The sequence below is a fragment of the Mesitornis unicolor genome, unplaced genomic scaffold (assembly GCF_000695765.1).
Source record: "Mesitornis unicolor isolate BGI_N332 unplaced genomic scaffold, ASM69576v1 scaffold18287, whole genome shotgun sequence".
NCBI lineage: Eukaryota > Metazoa > Chordata > Aves > Mesitornithiformes > Mesitornithidae > Mesitornis > Mesitornis unicolor.
The window spans coordinates 36,613-52,826 of NW_010196001.1; the positions used below are offsets into that span (position 1 = coordinate 36,613).

General features: G+C 38.4%; 1 protein-coding gene across 1 annotated transcript in view; it reads left to right on the forward strand.

Annotated features, from left to right (window-relative positions):
- LOC104535910 (laminin subunit alpha-2-like) overlaps positions 1 to 14,993 on the forward strand; it is a gene marked incomplete at its 3' end in the record, with an annotated part of 47,679 nt that extends 32,686 nt beyond the window's left edge. Inside the window, exons 13-20 of the mRNA XM_010188312.1 lie at positions 257 to 420; positions 463 to 475; positions 1,839 to 1,987; positions 4,357 to 4,533; positions 5,348 to 5,558; positions 10,546 to 10,658; positions 12,232 to 12,421; positions 14,838 to 14,993. Coding sequence (XP_010186614.1) covers positions 257 to 420; positions 463 to 475; positions 1,839 to 1,987; positions 4,357 to 4,533; positions 5,348 to 5,558; positions 10,546 to 10,658; positions 12,232 to 12,421; positions 14,838 to 14,993 — 1,173 coding nt within the window. The remainder of the gene's footprint in view (positions 1 to 256; positions 421 to 462; positions 476 to 1,838; positions 1,988 to 4,356; positions 4,534 to 5,347; positions 5,559 to 10,545; positions 10,659 to 12,231; positions 12,422 to 14,837) is intronic.
- Positions 14,994 to 16,214: the final 1,221 nt, after the last annotated feature.

Sequence of the window (16,214 nt, forward strand, 5' to 3'; positions counted from 1 at the left end):
TACAGAAATAAAACTGGAACTTTGCCTTCCTGTAAGACAGGATTCCAGAAATACTCTAATGATGCCAGATGTAAACGGGTAAATTAGTGTTTGCACAACACTTTGAGAAGTAAATTGCTTAGTGTTTATTATTACTTTCCATCTCTTCACACTAGTAATATTTACATAGTTTATTATTTTAGTTAAGAAATCTTTCTGCACGTTCATACTCTTGCTTTTAATCCAATTAATGCACTTTCCTGTCTTCTTCCTACAGAACATTTATACAGTTAGCTTCTCTAAGGCAGGTTTTCTGGAACTGCAGCCTGTCTCCTTTGACCTGGGCACAGAAATCAACCTCTCCTTCAGCACCAAGAATGAGTCTGGGATCATCTTGTTTGGCACAAGTGGCACAGTTGTTCCCACCAGGAGAAAGCGCAGGTACACTGGGAGGAAAGCTGCCCCTCTGAAGAGAAAGCGCAGACAGACAGGACAGGTACGAGAAACCAAAGATAAAGAAAAGCCACAACTTTACTGTACTACTTCCACTTGGATTGTTTCCATACACTGTCAGGTGTTTATACTTACAGTGCTAGGGAGTAGATTATTTCTTATGTTATCCTTTATCTGATGAAGAATCTGATAGAGGCTCAGAATTGTTTTTTTTGTGTTGGAGTAACTCTTTCTCTTAAAGATTTACATTAAGGTATCCCTTCCTTGTTGCTGAACAACAGATTTGTTTTTCTGTCACATAGATGCTTCCATGGTTTTTTTTTTAAATCAAACCTAAATATTAGAGAATACTGTTCTTCACTCATTCTGAGGACTACTTATGCACTATTACTGCTTGGAAACATCTCTCATTCCTGTTCATATAGACATAAATGAGGATCATTCTGTTTCCCCTGAGATCAAAAGAAATTTAAAAAGGGCTGCTAAAAGCAGTGCAAGATAAGCCACTTGGTTGGGATCACTGCTGTGTCATATAAAACTTAAGATTCCTCCAACAAACGTTTCCTTGTCTACCGTAATATGCAATGCGGTATAAATCCTTTCTGAAGAAGAGGATGGAGTCAGTCTGTTCTGAGGAAGTACCTACAGAATCCAAATGACTAACTGGTGAAAGTGTGATGCTGTTAGAAATTATTCAAATCTTGATTAATTAAAAACCTCACAGACATACTGCAACAGAGATAAACAGAATGTTTTGTTGCTTTCTGGGAAATGATATTTTGTTATTGTTCTCCTTGTCTGTTTTGGAAGAGAGCTCTCAGTGACCTGGTGGAACACGCTATAGGGACAGCACATTATGATGGCTCACCCTCATGGCATTAACTTCAGGGTAGGGGCTCCTTTATCATTGCCCAGCTCGTCAGGTCACAGAAGTGAGCATGACACTCATTGCTATAGTAACTGGAGGTTAGATCCTGAAATCCACTACGACATGATATTGGTTGCTACAGTAACTACTAGCATGATTTGCCAGCCCTTCAAACGCAGAATTTGCACTGAGATCAATGTTATTCAAGGCTTGATGGGTTTAAGATCAAGCCTTTTAACAGCAAAAATCAGAAAAATTGTAAGCTAGAAGTCTCCAGCCTTCCCTACAAATAGGTATGCAGAGTTAAATCTTTTGATGAGCCTTTCCAGCATGACTGCATTTTACCCATTCCTCATTACAAAAATACAAGAGTCTGAATGTAGCAGCAGCAGCAGAACTGAAACTACAGTATCTTGTCTGTGATGAGCAAACTAGAAACCAGTGTAAGAAAATAAAACATACACACTAATGTAAAGCTAAGTGAAATTATTTCTTCCCAAATGTAACTTACCTTCTCATACCAACATACACATTGCAGGCCTACTATGCAGTGTTCCTGAACAGGGGTCGACTAGAAGTACATATGTCCACTGGGTTACGGGATCCCCACAGAATCACCATCAGACCAGAAGCTGGCAAGTTTCACGACGGCCGAGCACACTCCATCCGGATTGAACGAGCTAGAGGGTAACAAATACCTATGAGTGCTACAGAGCACACAGCACAGCTAATTCAACAAAGCAAATGTGCCAGTGTCTTTTGCAATCCACGTAATTGCTTCTGCTGAGGAAAAGAATTTAGTATAAGTCCATCCTTCTCCAAAAATTTTTAGAAGTCAGTTTCTGACAGTGCTTATTGTTCTGCAGAGCTGGGTTTGCATGCTTTCCTAGGGTTTGCATGCTTTCCTAGGCTATCAGCCTGTTTCTCCAGAGACCTACATTTGTCTAAACTGGCATTTTTAACCTTCTGGTTCTTGGCAAATATATTTTATTAATTGGACCTGTGGATGAGAAATACTGCTGTGACACAGCACAACACTGTAGCCTTCTTGAGCAACAATTCCTGTCTGTCCGGTCCCAAGGTGCCATTCTGTCCTCTCTGTAACTTGCTTTGCTTTGCTTTGTCCTTTGTCAGTATAATTTTCTGAGTCAATGTCTATTGTATCATTAAAAAAATATCTTGTAAGTAGTGCCTTCAGACAATATTTCTGCCTAACTTCAGTGAGTAGTTCGAGGTAAAACTCTAAATTCTTTAGGAGGAAAAGTTATTTTGCAAATGAATGACTACATTTTGTGAAACATGTAGTGTCACTGTGAGAGAACACAAATATGCAGATGATAATAAGAAGCTCTAAATAACAAAGTAAGTTCTTTTATGCAGTGCTATAGCAAATACAGTAGCTTGACCTGTGAGAGTACATCAAGACACCATTGCTGTAAAATGCCATCCATCCAGTGATGGTGCTTGTTCAGATGAAACCTCTGTGTTTTCACAGTAGCTCTGTTACAAAACAAATTGTCTGAACTCTGCAGTTTCTGTAATCAGAAATGGATGTGAAAAGATATAAATTAAGAATAACCCTTCCTCTGCTTATCACAAACTCAAGCTTTATTTGATTACATATGAGGAAAAGCCTTTGAAAACTCTTCAGAGAGATAATTGTTCATATAATTATGAAGTGTTTACTTTCTCTTCCAAGGTAATTACAGGATTCTGTTGAACAGTAATGCATATCATTGTATGGTTCTGCTGAAAAATGTTTACCGTGGTAATGGCTAAAGATGAGATGAAATATTGCAAGCTGATGAAAATGTTGACAATCAGTAGCCATAGCTAACATGCAGCAGCACAAAGGGTAACTCGAGTCTTGACAGTCTGATTTCCCTGCACTTCCTCTGAAGGCAGTGGAGAGAAGTCTCCTCTCTGGGACACTTCACAGAACCTAAATTAGTCTGTTGCTCTGAGCTGTCCCCAGAGAAATCCCTCTCCTTCTGTTTCTACCACTGAAGAGTCTGAGGTAAATCCTAGATATTGTCCTGAAATATGTGTCTTTTAATATCTGCTTCTTCCAACCCTTTGAAAAATGAATCACTTTCACTTTACTCTACAGATTTCTAGACCAAATAAATCCATCCAAAACTATGAGGAAATTGGGCAATTAGCATGTAGTACGACAGTTATCTAATTCAGGTGCTTAAGTAGCCGTGCAGTTCTGTCTAGGCTTGTATAAATAACAAAGCCAAGCATTTTACATATGAAAACCAGCCTATTTTCAACAAACATTTTCAATATTCAGTTGCTAACATTGGTAATTATTGTTATGGAAGAATATTGCAGTTCAATATAATTTTGCTACTGAAAAAATTATTTGCCAGAAACTGATTATTTCTGATATGTCATAAGGATGCTTGTAACTCTGAAAAATCAAGCTACTTACAGATTTGGGTTTAGATAATTAATTGTAGTCAAAGATACTTGAATAGTTAGGTCTTGATGTTTAGCGTGACTGTAACATACTTGAAATAAAAACTACACTTAATAAATCATATCAAAATTTACCAGATACACATATAGGTTTTTTTTGTTGTCCTGGCTAAATTCTATTAAATATAGTTTAACAACATAAAGAAATTATGCCAACTAGTATTCTATACTCATCTTTAAACATGTTGTTGTTGTTATCCATCCTTTGTGTGGTAGATGGATAATCCAGCTCACCTTGAGCTGGATTTGTTCAGAAGTTGGATATTTTCTATGTTTTATCAATGGTAAATTGTCTCAAACCACTTCTTCCTGTTTGACCAGTGACTGATACTATCGCCTCTCCACAGCACAGCTTTGCCAGGCTCTGTCAGAGAGGTACCAAGGAAGTGCAGCAGTAGCTGAAAACTGTCTAGTGGTTAATATGCATTTAATTTGAGCTGCTAATTACATAATTTGGATTGTTCAGTGTTCTAGCTTGTGTAGGAGTAAATGAGTCTTGCAAAGCAGTGATTTCAATACAAGCAATAATCCGAGTAAAATATATATTTTTTGCTTTCAAATCTTTTTCACAGGTCGTTCACTGTTCAAGTAGATGAAGACAAAGTCCAGACTCAGAGATTGCTGACAGACCAGCCCATCTCTGTTAAGAAACTCTTTTTGGGGGGTGCTTCTTCTCAGTTTCAGACAACTCCTCTCAGAAACATACCACCATTTGAGGGCTGTATATGGAATCTTGTCATTAATGCCACGTAAGTCTCACTGATGCCAACCAATGTCCAGTTAATGTCTGGTTAACCGTCTTGGTGACCAAAAGAAACTTCATCATTGCAAGGAATCATACTAACAGAAAATCCTAGAATAAGATCTGTTTTCTTAATATGCCCTTCCTTTTTTTGTCTACAGTATATACTCCATAGGCTATACAATTAATGAAGTGTTTTACGGACAAGCCAACTCCTGTCTATTTATCCATAAAGTCAGAGAAATTCAACAGTAGCACTGCAGTAAGACTTGCCTGAGTGATAGGTATTTATGGTGTACTGTAACATTTTATTTTGGATAAGGTTGAGCTCCAGGAGTATAAAACTTCTGAGAAATACCATGAGAATTAATTTGCTTTGTGGAAACTACATGCTGTAGTAATCTGGAACAAGTAAAAAGAAAGTGAACAGTGACTAAAGTAAAACCTCTATAGAAAGGTCCCATCTAAATCTTTCTTTCACGTAACTGAAGTACCTAAATTAGGATCTCATCAGCCCACACTCCATCAATGTACATCAGAGAGAAGGACTTCTCTGCAATGTGATTTGATCTGCCTAGGCTGATAAAGCTTGCCAAAGAGTTTGCCTGTCTATCTGCACTGACTGTAGGAAGGAAAGCCAACAGTGACTATTGCCTCTGATTTAAGTGTCCCACTTCTGTTCCTAAAACAGACGACATGAATCCTGCCACTTGTGTGCTGTGAAGTGAAATTACACTAAGGCATATAGCTATTATTTGTAAATTGGTGGTGATAAGGCAGAAGAACTAATAACAGAGACCAATTTCTTTGTGTATTCTCAGCCCCATGGACTTTGCTCAACCCGTATCCTTTGAAAATGCAGATATTGGCCAATGTCCCTCTCTAGAACCAGAGGTTAGGCCACCTGAGGATGAAGATAAACCAATCTACACAACAGTCCTGATCCAACCTGAACCAGACACTAATGGGGGGAAGGAAAGACCAAGGACTCCTCCTGCTTCCCCTCCTCCTCCAACACCATCTCTATCATCAGCACTTGTAAGTGTAGATTACTTCACTCAGGTAAAGTTTGAGAAGTCTATTTTTCCAGGCAAATTGAAAAAAAACTAGCCATCAAGAATAATGAAGTAACTTGCCACAAAAGTAGTACCAATTCAGCATGACATTGTGAAGGGAATACCTTGTGGCAGATCAGTAAAACCTGTGGATAATGGAAAACTGGTTTATGTCATTTGCTTGGATTATCACAACAGTAATTTAAAGAACAATATAGCAGTAGAATTCCTTTTGGCTTGCACGCTTAGCCTTAAACCTTGCACTTCAGGATGTAAGGCAAGCAATATCTGATCCATGTTGGAAGGGAAATTTTCCTATGGGAAATCCATGGCATTATGATTTTTCTTGTGCTGTTCTCTAAAGCACATGATAACAGCCATGTCAGTGACAAGATGAAGAAAGAGATAAACCAGAGACGTCTGTTTGATACGGCAATTCCTCCACTGCTATTTTGTAACTTTAGTCAGGAGATATAGAAACTTAAAAACTAAAACCCCAGTCACTGCTAAATTGAGCATAACTGTTGTTGCCAGAAATCTTAAATAGCTAGATAGTGGCAAGCATTCTTATACAATGAAATTTAAGAAGAAAATTCTGTCACTAGTGTAGCAGTTTTACAAATTTATGAAAGATTTTACTGTCCAGAAAATATATGTTTAGGTATCTGAAGATTAAACTGAATAGTATATCAGCTGGAAGATATTCTTTGGAGGGGAAAGGAGGGGGAGGAAACCCACATGTTTATGCAGGACATTGTTCAGTATGGGTGAGGTTTCCAAACAGTGTTTCCCAGTTAAGAGCATATTTACAATACCATAATTTATACTACCATAATAATGCAGTTTTGAGAAGTTAAAAACCGGAATATTTAATGTCTCTTTTTGTATTTATCAAATACAAATGAGTCGGTAATTTTGACAGTTTCTCCCAGATCAGCTTCATAAGATCTTTTAACCATTTTGGGAGGCACTCCCATACTGAATCAGGTTTAATCTTCATTCCCATTTCACAGCTCCTCACTGACACAACATTACAGACCACTGAGTTTGTATTAGATTTTTCTGTGTGATCCAGAGATAAAGATTATCAATTAATTGCATGAAGACCACAAAAAAAAAAAAAGTTGTGATTTTCAGTGAGTCAGTTGGCTCTAAGTCTGTCAGAGACAAAGAAACTGGGTTAATTGCTGCAGTAACTCCCTGTTGCTTGACTCATTTTCAGAATTCATATCTGGTTTTCTTTGGATATAGGTCTAAAAAAAAAAAAAGAGTACAGAAAGGAGACCAAGACCCCTAATTCATTATATTTATATTTGAGATTCATGGCCACCTTCATTGGCCAGGTACATATGGCACAACTTTATCTAAAAGGACTTGTAAGGCACTACTGAAGTCTCCACAGCACACACAGCAATATGTGTGGCTGGAAATGGGAGCCTGAGGTTGAAGACAGGCAAGCTGCATCTTAGTTATTACCCTGCCCCGAGTCCCAGTGTTATATGTATCGACCTTTTAATACTCTGGGGCAGCATTTTTAATTCATTCCCACAAGATGGAGTAGTTGTAACATGAGGGTTCCAATGCATCTTTCTGTTTGGAGCTGAAAGTAAGCAAGCAAATTTGCAATGTTGTAAGACTAACATAGAAAGATAAGGAACCAGGGAACATCAAAGGAGAAGAGTTATCCAATGAAATGCTCGCTGTTGTGAAAGAATGCAGTCTTAATACCCCTTGATCAAACACGATAAACAAAATTTAAAAAACCCACAGAAGTGCATGAGAGAGCAAGCGCATACTTTCCTGACTCTAAACACTAACTTTGAAATAGCAAAATTGAGAGCAATAGATCTACACATTACTACTAGAAACTAGTCCCATTGTAACTAGGTAAGTTTTGTATATCACATACCTAGAGCTATGATAAGCTGAAACAGGAGTTCAGAATAAAAATTGAAATAAAACACCATTAATCCATTTTCTTTCTTGGGGGAAAAAAAAAAAAAAGTAACTTTTTTAGTATTCTGAGGACTTTGAAGTATTTCAAATAAGGCAAGCTTTTGGATGGTTTTTGCATTCATCTAAGTAAGTTCTCTAAAGTATTTTTCAGGGGAAATTTGCAAGAAAATAAGTGAGGCAGCACTCATATGACAATTAATTATACAGAAGCTCAGTGTAGAAGGACTGTATACAGAAAAAAAAATATTCCCATATAGTAGGTTTAAATAAGGTATCTGTTCTACTTAGGTCCTTTCAGGAGCTTTTTTGTCTCTATTATCCATCTGCATGTAAAAAGGGAGGAGAGTTTTATCCGAAATGAAAAGTAACTACCCTCTACTAAAGGCAAGATAAGATCTAGAATTAGGGATATACACTGATCACCAGTCTGCTGCTGCTGCTTCCTACGGATGCTAAAATGTTTCTCAACATTGAGTAACTGCTGCTTCTGCCTCACATTATTCACTGCTTCTCAGGGTTCGCTTGCCACTGAAATGAAGAGCGCCAGCATTACTTCTGCATTTGACTCCATGACGGTATCTTCCACTGTATCTCCGTGCATTACTTCATTGTTTTATTAACACTGTTCAATGAACTGTGAGGACTGCTTCAGTGGTGCTCCCTTTTTCTCCTAATTACCTCCTCTGTAATTGCTAATACAGCATTGCTTGTAGAGAATGTGTGACAGCCCACCAGTGAGCTTTTCTGTTCTTCATTCCCACTGTGACACACACCTTGCTTCTTGACTTACCAGTCAAGTCCCCAACATCTGGCAAGACTGAAGTAAAGTGCAGCAGAAGAGTTCAGTCTTTCTTGAGGCTCTTGGATAATATAGGAGATTATTAAGCAGCCAGGTTTAAACCCAGGACACCTTAAGGGCATTATTGAAGAAACAAAGCTGGGTTATTTTAATATAGGCTGATGATCCATGCTTAGTTCCATGCTTGTGAAGGCTGGAAAGCTGGCTGTCCTTAGATAAAGTGAAAGCAGGCACAGGCTTGTGAATGAAACCTGGAAGTTTTTTAAGCATGCCCTACTGATTTTTTTTTTCTTTTACTGACATTTCTACATCAACCTAATGAATGTTCACTATTATTGATCAGTATTTATCAGTGAATAATCACTGTATGCTTGCTATGATTCTAACGATCACAGTGTGCTTGGCAGTCTCCCCAACTCCTTGCCCTTCTGCACAGTCCTGCTGGATGGATTAAAGCTGCAGTGTTTGCTGATGCTGAGGAGCAGATAGTGTCAGGGCCAGACTCTTTACTAACATATACCAGCCTAGGATTTATTTACCGTCAGAGTATGTCCTTTTACCATATAGTATGTAAAAGTGTGCCACAGAAAAGTGTATGTTAGTGTATTTTCCAATTCTTTTCTGTTGTTCCAGTTCCAGTAGTTAGTCCCTATCTTCAAATTTTAAACAAGCCCAAATGCTATTGAAAGTATTATTGTTAAGATAGTTGTTAAACTTCCAGATAAACCTGTAAGACTTAAAATAATTAGAAATTTTACCCAGCATTATGAGAATACGATTTTTTTTTCTAGTTAATGATCACTGGAGGACTGCTATCATACATTCATAACTTTGGTCCTGCTAAATTTTCCCTGTTTTTTTCCCTTTATTGCACATTGATGTGTACTTGTCATAATGCATGGTGCTCTGAACTGTCATATTCAAACCAGAGCATTCATTGTGGAAAAACTAATTTTTAGAAGTGCTTTATTCTGTTGTGGAGATTTTTGTGATGTGTGAAAGCAAAAAATATAACACTACTGAAAAACAGACTGCGAGGAGGAGAGAAATTTCCCCTTTGCAGCTGAAATCTCAGTGCCTGATGAGTCACTCATGGCATTTTCAAAATGTTGTACAGAAAGGGCTCTTTGTCAGCAAAGCACCACACCTTGTGTTTTGCAGGTCCCTGCTGAGTCAGAGCTCAAATAAGAGAGACTGTCGCCAATCCAAATTGGTATCAGCCACAGTGCTTAAAAACAGAGCTCACAGCTATCAAAGTTTGTTTTTTCCCAGCGGTGTTGTCCTGATATTGTGTTGTGTTAGATCCTTTGAGTAGTTTCTGCACAATACTCTCAGTGAGGAGGCAAAAGTTAAACAGAAGTAGGGGCTGGTAATTACCACGGTCTCGCATTGCCCCAGGCACCCCTATACAAGAGCTTTAGGGCCAGAGATTAAAAGACCTGGTGAAATTAGAAAGAGAAAATTATACTGGGTAGAAGATATTTTACCTTCCATTGTTGCACTTTAAGATTAATAGAAGTGGAACAGACAGGGAGGGGTTTCTTTCTTTACCCCCCGAGTAATGTGTCTGCCTTAGACACATCAGGGGGGTCAGCAGTTGTTACTTCTACTCATCAGTTTTTCGGCTTCCTTTCCTGCGGAAGGAGGGGGGACATTCAACAGCACCAGGGGAAACAACAGCACATTAAAGAACACAATTGTAAAACAACATAAAGAAGTAAAATGGGGGAATCATTGACAGGTGCAGGATCTGAAACTACTTTTAAGTCATTATTTTTGAGGTCACCAGATTTCAGGCCGACAGCAAAGCATCTCTTTAAAACTTAAGTTTGGCTTCATTTCTGTAAGAGGCCATCCTACTGTGTCAAACTCAGTTATGTGAGCTAAGAGTACACTGGGCTGCCTGGAAATCACTTAAGGCTCTTGTAAATGTCCAGTGGTGGCATGAAAGCAGCAATGTTCGTATATTACTTTTATTTGCTTTTACAGCCAGCTTAATGAGCTCTGCTTTTACACCGAGTTCTTGTCATACTGGTTTATAACTTTAGCTGGTGCGATGAGATATCAACACGCTGGAAAATTGCAGGGCCAGCATCTAGATTAGGTGGAATATTCTAACTCCTGGGCAGCTGGAGGACTTCCAGAATGTTCACAGTAAAGAGGGATACAAAATACAAATAAGTTTGTATGATCACTGTATATTTTGCAGGATTCCTGTGCTGCTGACACAGAACCAGCTGTTTTGGAAGGTGGCAAGCAATTTGGTCTTTCAAGGAACAGCCACACTGCAGTTGCATTTGATGACACCAAAGTGAAAAACAGGTATATTTTTTATTTCAGCAATTAGTTTTGATAGAGTAATGTCAAAATAAGAAGCCACTCCTAACATGCTCAAAAGCATCTCCTAAAATTATGGGCATAATCTGAAAAAGATTATGTCCTATAGCTAACTCATTTCATTAAGCAAACATAAAAAGCATTAAGGCATGATATCTAGGCAATGAGGTGCCCACCTAAGTAGCTCTCACAAAAACAGTTTACCTCTTTCTTTGTAAAGGTTTGGGCACACACAGATCCCAGACTGATTTACAGAAAAAACAACAACAACAACCCAAAAAAACCCAACACCAAAAACCAAAAAAACACCAAACAGAAGAATGGAACAGGGTCATGCAACTGAGCTGATAGGTTGCTTTTTCAGAAGAAAATTTCTTGGTTCAGTAACTTAATAATTTCTTGTCATAAGCAAAAGGCTTTTCCCCTTTCCTCTCAGAGTTAAGATCAAGCTTGCACAGTGAACAGGCAAAATGATATTGCCCTTCCAAAGTATAATAATATATACATATACATGTTAATATGCATAGGAATTCCAAGAGCTACTTATAAAAATACAGCTGTTTCAATGGATTTGTGAGGCTATAACTTGTTAATTGTTCATTTTTGCTCTGAGGGCTCAGGATCACTAACAACTGTGCTATGGCACAGCACTGAGAAGGCTTTTTCTTGCCTTGTAGTTTACAAATCCATGAGCCTCATGCTTATTTTTACCTATAAAGATGCTGTGCTGAATATTTTCAGGTATGCTAATTTCAGAAAACTAGGAAAATAATGAAAAGAAATATGTAATCCTATGTTCCTTACCCGTCTTCTTTTCAAATAAGAATCTGGGCCTGATCATATTCATGCAATGATTTTTCTCGTTTATATCATCAACTACTTTCAGGTACTGACTTTGCAGCTCAACTTGGGCTGGGCTAGTGACGTGCTGCCAGTGCAGCATTAGCATCTAGATAATCTAAATTATTTCTTCCCAGGTTCTTTGCTGTAGTGGAGGTTTTTGGCATTACCATTCTGTCCAAGGGGTCAGGAGACCTCGTCAGACAAACCCCCATTCTCAGTTGGGAGAAAACACAAAAACTGCATTATATCCTGATTGTAAACTCTTCTCTCTGTATCTTTAAAACTTTTGCAACCTGTCTTCAGGCAATACAACTCATTAGAAACTCAACATTTGCCAGCTGTCACTACAGCTCGCTCCTCTCTGTGAACATTATGTCTGTGGATGACAGATAACGCCGGTGGAATTTTACAAGCGCTGGGATTTTCTAGCAACTACAGCTGCAGCTGAGAATTGAATCTTGAAATTCTGTGCCAAGGCTACACTTTTGTATTTTCACAGCAAAGGGACTAATGAACACTCATGTGTCAGGGATCAGATATGTGTGAAATGTAATTCACGTATACGCACGCTATTTTTCTTAAACCCTGATGGCCAGGTAAAATGGGCCACTAACTAAAGCTTTTTTGGAAGAACAGAAAAAGGCAAAGCAGATAAATTTTTCTACTCTAAATATCTTTTTCTTTGTTGCTGTTTTCCTGTTTGTTTGATTTCCAGACTTACAATTGAATTTGAAGTCCGAACAACAGCTGATTCTGGCTTGCTGTTTTATATGGCCCGAATCAACCATGCTGATTTTGCTGCAGTTCAGATAAAGAATGGCCTGCCTTACTTCAGCTACGATCTGGGGAGTGGAAACACCAGCACAGTGATTTCCAACAAAATAAATGATGGCCAGTGGCACAAGGTATGGGAGTCTCTAATGCTAAATTTTTCTTTGTAATGCTAAGAGTGAGCTTTTTTTTGCCTTATGATATTTGCAAAATGTAGTCTACACAAGCTAAACTTTACAACTAGGTTTTTATGTAGTCTGCAAAATTTGTGCTTTCAGATTGACTGTTAAGTACACAGTAGATATTCCACGAACAAAAAAGTTAGTGCTGCTCTTTGAAGTTTATCCTGCAGGAAGCACATATTTCTGGACATATTTAGAATATGTCCCATGTATAGCAAGAACTGCAGAAAATGTTCCTTCCTGCCTAATAGGGCTCAGGTGAGTATCAAGATGATGGAATACATCATTAAAGCCAGTTGTTTCTATGTTAATAATGTCATTGTTCAGCCCTAATGCTAAGAACAAAGAAAAAAGTAACATTTAAGTAATCTTCCCTGCATTATTAATTCAATTAATTATGGAATAAATATGATATTCATGGATGTATGTGTCAGCTCATTCTGTAACTTTATGAGAGGAAGCATTCATATACAATGCCTGTGGCATTGTATGGTAAGGGAAGGAATAATATGACACTCATGAAGCTAAGTATTTACTGGGCCAAGGACAACAGATACATTGTATAATCGTTAGGTAACATGCTTGAATAAAGACACAGGAGAGAATAATACACGTACCCATGCATTCAAGATATATTCCATAAGAGACATTACATTTTGGACAGATATTTGGAAAGTCACCATCCACATCTCTATCACCAAATGAGGAAAATTTAATTGTATTTTCTGTTATGCTTGAATTGGTCTTACCGCACCCACTTTGCAGTCATCTTAGTCCCTCTCTGCTTCATTCCCACACTGTTTCACAGGAATTTTATTTTTACTGGATGTTTATTCATGGACTTCTTCATGATAGCAAATGCTCTAAACCAAGGTATTTCATGAGGGAAAATAATAAAGCTGTAGTCATATTTATCTATGCTACGTAATGCCTAGGAGCGCGGGCAGCGGTCCAGGGCCCCTTTCTGTTTTACTCTATGTAGATACAGAACTTAAGATATTTTTTTTGCTCTTTTAGCCATTTTCTCCATATTCTAAGAGAGCTAACTGAAGCACATATTCTTAATGCAAGACTGTGGTCTTCGGGCATGCAGCTTGGCACTCCTGCAAGAGAGCCCCTTGTTGTAGATCCCATTTTTGTAGGGGAGAACGTAGACAAAATCCAAAGTCTTAGTGTCCAAAAAGCACAGGAAAGTACATTCTGGGAGGGGAAAAGGGCATCCTCTTTAATAAAAGCCCACAGTCTTTGTTTTTAAGAAAGCAGAGGCTTCTCCTTAAAAGCATTTTTTTAGTGTGAACCTCTGAAATGGTTTAGGTTGAAAAGTGTCCATCAGGCCTACAGAACCCACATTATGCTGCTGCCATCTCTTTAGGTCCTCTGTAAGAGAGTCTGCTCCTAGTTCCTGTCTCACTCACCAAATCGTCCTTCTGCCCAGAGTGTAACTGTCCATCTCAAATTTACAGTTGTCTTAAAACACCAAGTTGAGTCCCTTGCCTTCAGGCCACCACTTGTCAGTGTTCAGTCATTCCCACTGCATGACACATGTGCTGTCACACTGAAGCAGGAGTAGCCATATTAAAGAAAAGCCAACGAAAAATGCTATTTCTTTCTCGTTGCTGCTCTGGTGAGCTAACTACTGTGCTGTTCAGAAATCTGAATATGAATGTTGCATTTACATTTATCCCTTTTTTTTGTACAGAACTAGTACTATACTCATATATATAGATTTCAGTATAAACCTTTGGAAAGAAATTGGCCTACAGTTGGTGGGGTAGAATTTCCTCAACTCTTCAGCAATTGCACTTCCTCCATGCGATTCACAGCCCATTTGTCTGAACAGAAGCCGTAATACCAACAGAACATAGTTGCTATTATATTTACTCTAGCTTGAACTATGATCTGAGACACATCCAAACAAGAGAAATTATAAACTCAATATTGTCTGCAGACATATGCTGCAATAAAGATTTGCAACCGATGCTATTAACATTCAGCTTTCACTATTCCCAGTACTTCAAATTGCTATCTGATTCCAGGAAAAACAATATTGTGGTATGCTTATGATTGTAACAATTAAACTTTTTAAAGAAACCCCAAGTCCTTTCAGTAATTCTGATAAATAATAGTCTTGATGCCTTCTGACCCCCATATAATTAAAAGGCAGTCATATGTTTACACGAAACCTTGCACGGGAGCTCTGTCCCATGAACATCATTCACAGTTGCTGCCAGGATACTTCTGTTAACCACTCCTACTACTTTCTCCCATGTTGTTGTGTATTTTGGACTGTAAGGCTAGTTAAAGTCTGGAAATGCTTTGTTGTGAGAAAACTATCTGTAATTTGGGTTGTGTTTGTGTGTCTTTTTAGATTAAAGTCATTCGAACCAAGCAAGAGGGAAGCCTTATAGTAGATGATGCTTCAAACAGGACTGTTAGCCCCAAGAAAGCTGATATATTGGATGTTGTAGGAATGCTGTATGTTGGAGGATTGCCCATTAACTACACAACTAGAAGAATTGGTCCGGTAAGCAAGTTTTATTAAGTTACTCTACACTCCTTAGGTATGTCTTAATTGGTACTAGTGTCTTCCCAGTTTTGTTTTGGTTTGCTTTTCCCCAGGACTGCTCAAGAATATTGATAAATGAATCTTACTGGAGGTACAGTAAATTCTTTCAGTGGAAAGATCTGACTCAGAATGCAGTTAATGAAAGGAAATAGAAATAGCAGTTATTTACTGTTATGGAAAAGTAGAAAGATCCATCCACTTGGATCACTGCGCAGCTAGAGTTTAAAGTCCTGAATACTACTTGCCCTTTCTCTTAGCTGTAATTTGTATAGCAATTAAGTGTTAATAAACAGTGAAAGCATTTCCTAGGAGAAGCAGTAGAAGCCAAAGTTACCCTGGACAAAGTACCCAGTAGTACTGCTGCTTACTGTAGTAATTGGTTTTGTGGTGGTGTTACTGAGCTAGGAGATAATGTATTTTGAAGTAAGGCCGTGGCAACTTTGTTGTCCTCTTTCTGTTTCCAAATCAAATGGGCATATATCGATTTATCACTGTTTCGGGCTAAATGCCTAGCTTCAGTGCTGACACAGAAGATTGCAAACAGACAGCCCAGAGAGATGAGTATCATTTTGGCCAAAACTTTGCAGAATTAACTAGGAAGATTGTATTCCCTCATCCAGGCCATTTACTGCATCTATCCACATAACTCTACGCAGTCACCTCCCTTGTCTGCAGCCCTCCCACCCCCCAAGATATGCCAGCGTCAGAATCAGAGAAAAAAACCTCTTCCTTGCATTATTTTTCTCTCTGCACAGTGGGGTGTTTCAAAGCAGAAGCGTAATTATAACAAACAACAAATTAGGCATATAGCACAGCACCATTTGGACCAAAAAAAAATGGAATATCACTAGCAGCTATGTCTAGGCTCATTCTGAGTGGTTCTGAGAATCAGTAAAGAGGAGGTAAAAGTACAAATCCTGGTAAGGAAACAAACCAGACTCTCAAAGAAACTGCACATGAGTCAATACCATTGTAGTAAAATGGTCATGGAATGGCAAATACTAGTCTATAGGCAGGCAAGAGGCCACCAGTTAGGGTGGATAAAATAATTACAGAAAAGAATTCCTAGAGCCTCCTTAAATAATTCCCTATAATAACTCATGGATGGGGAATGAAGGGGAAGAATAACCACTCTAAATGGTAACACTCCACGGCTAAACTGAGGAAGTGTGGACTGGA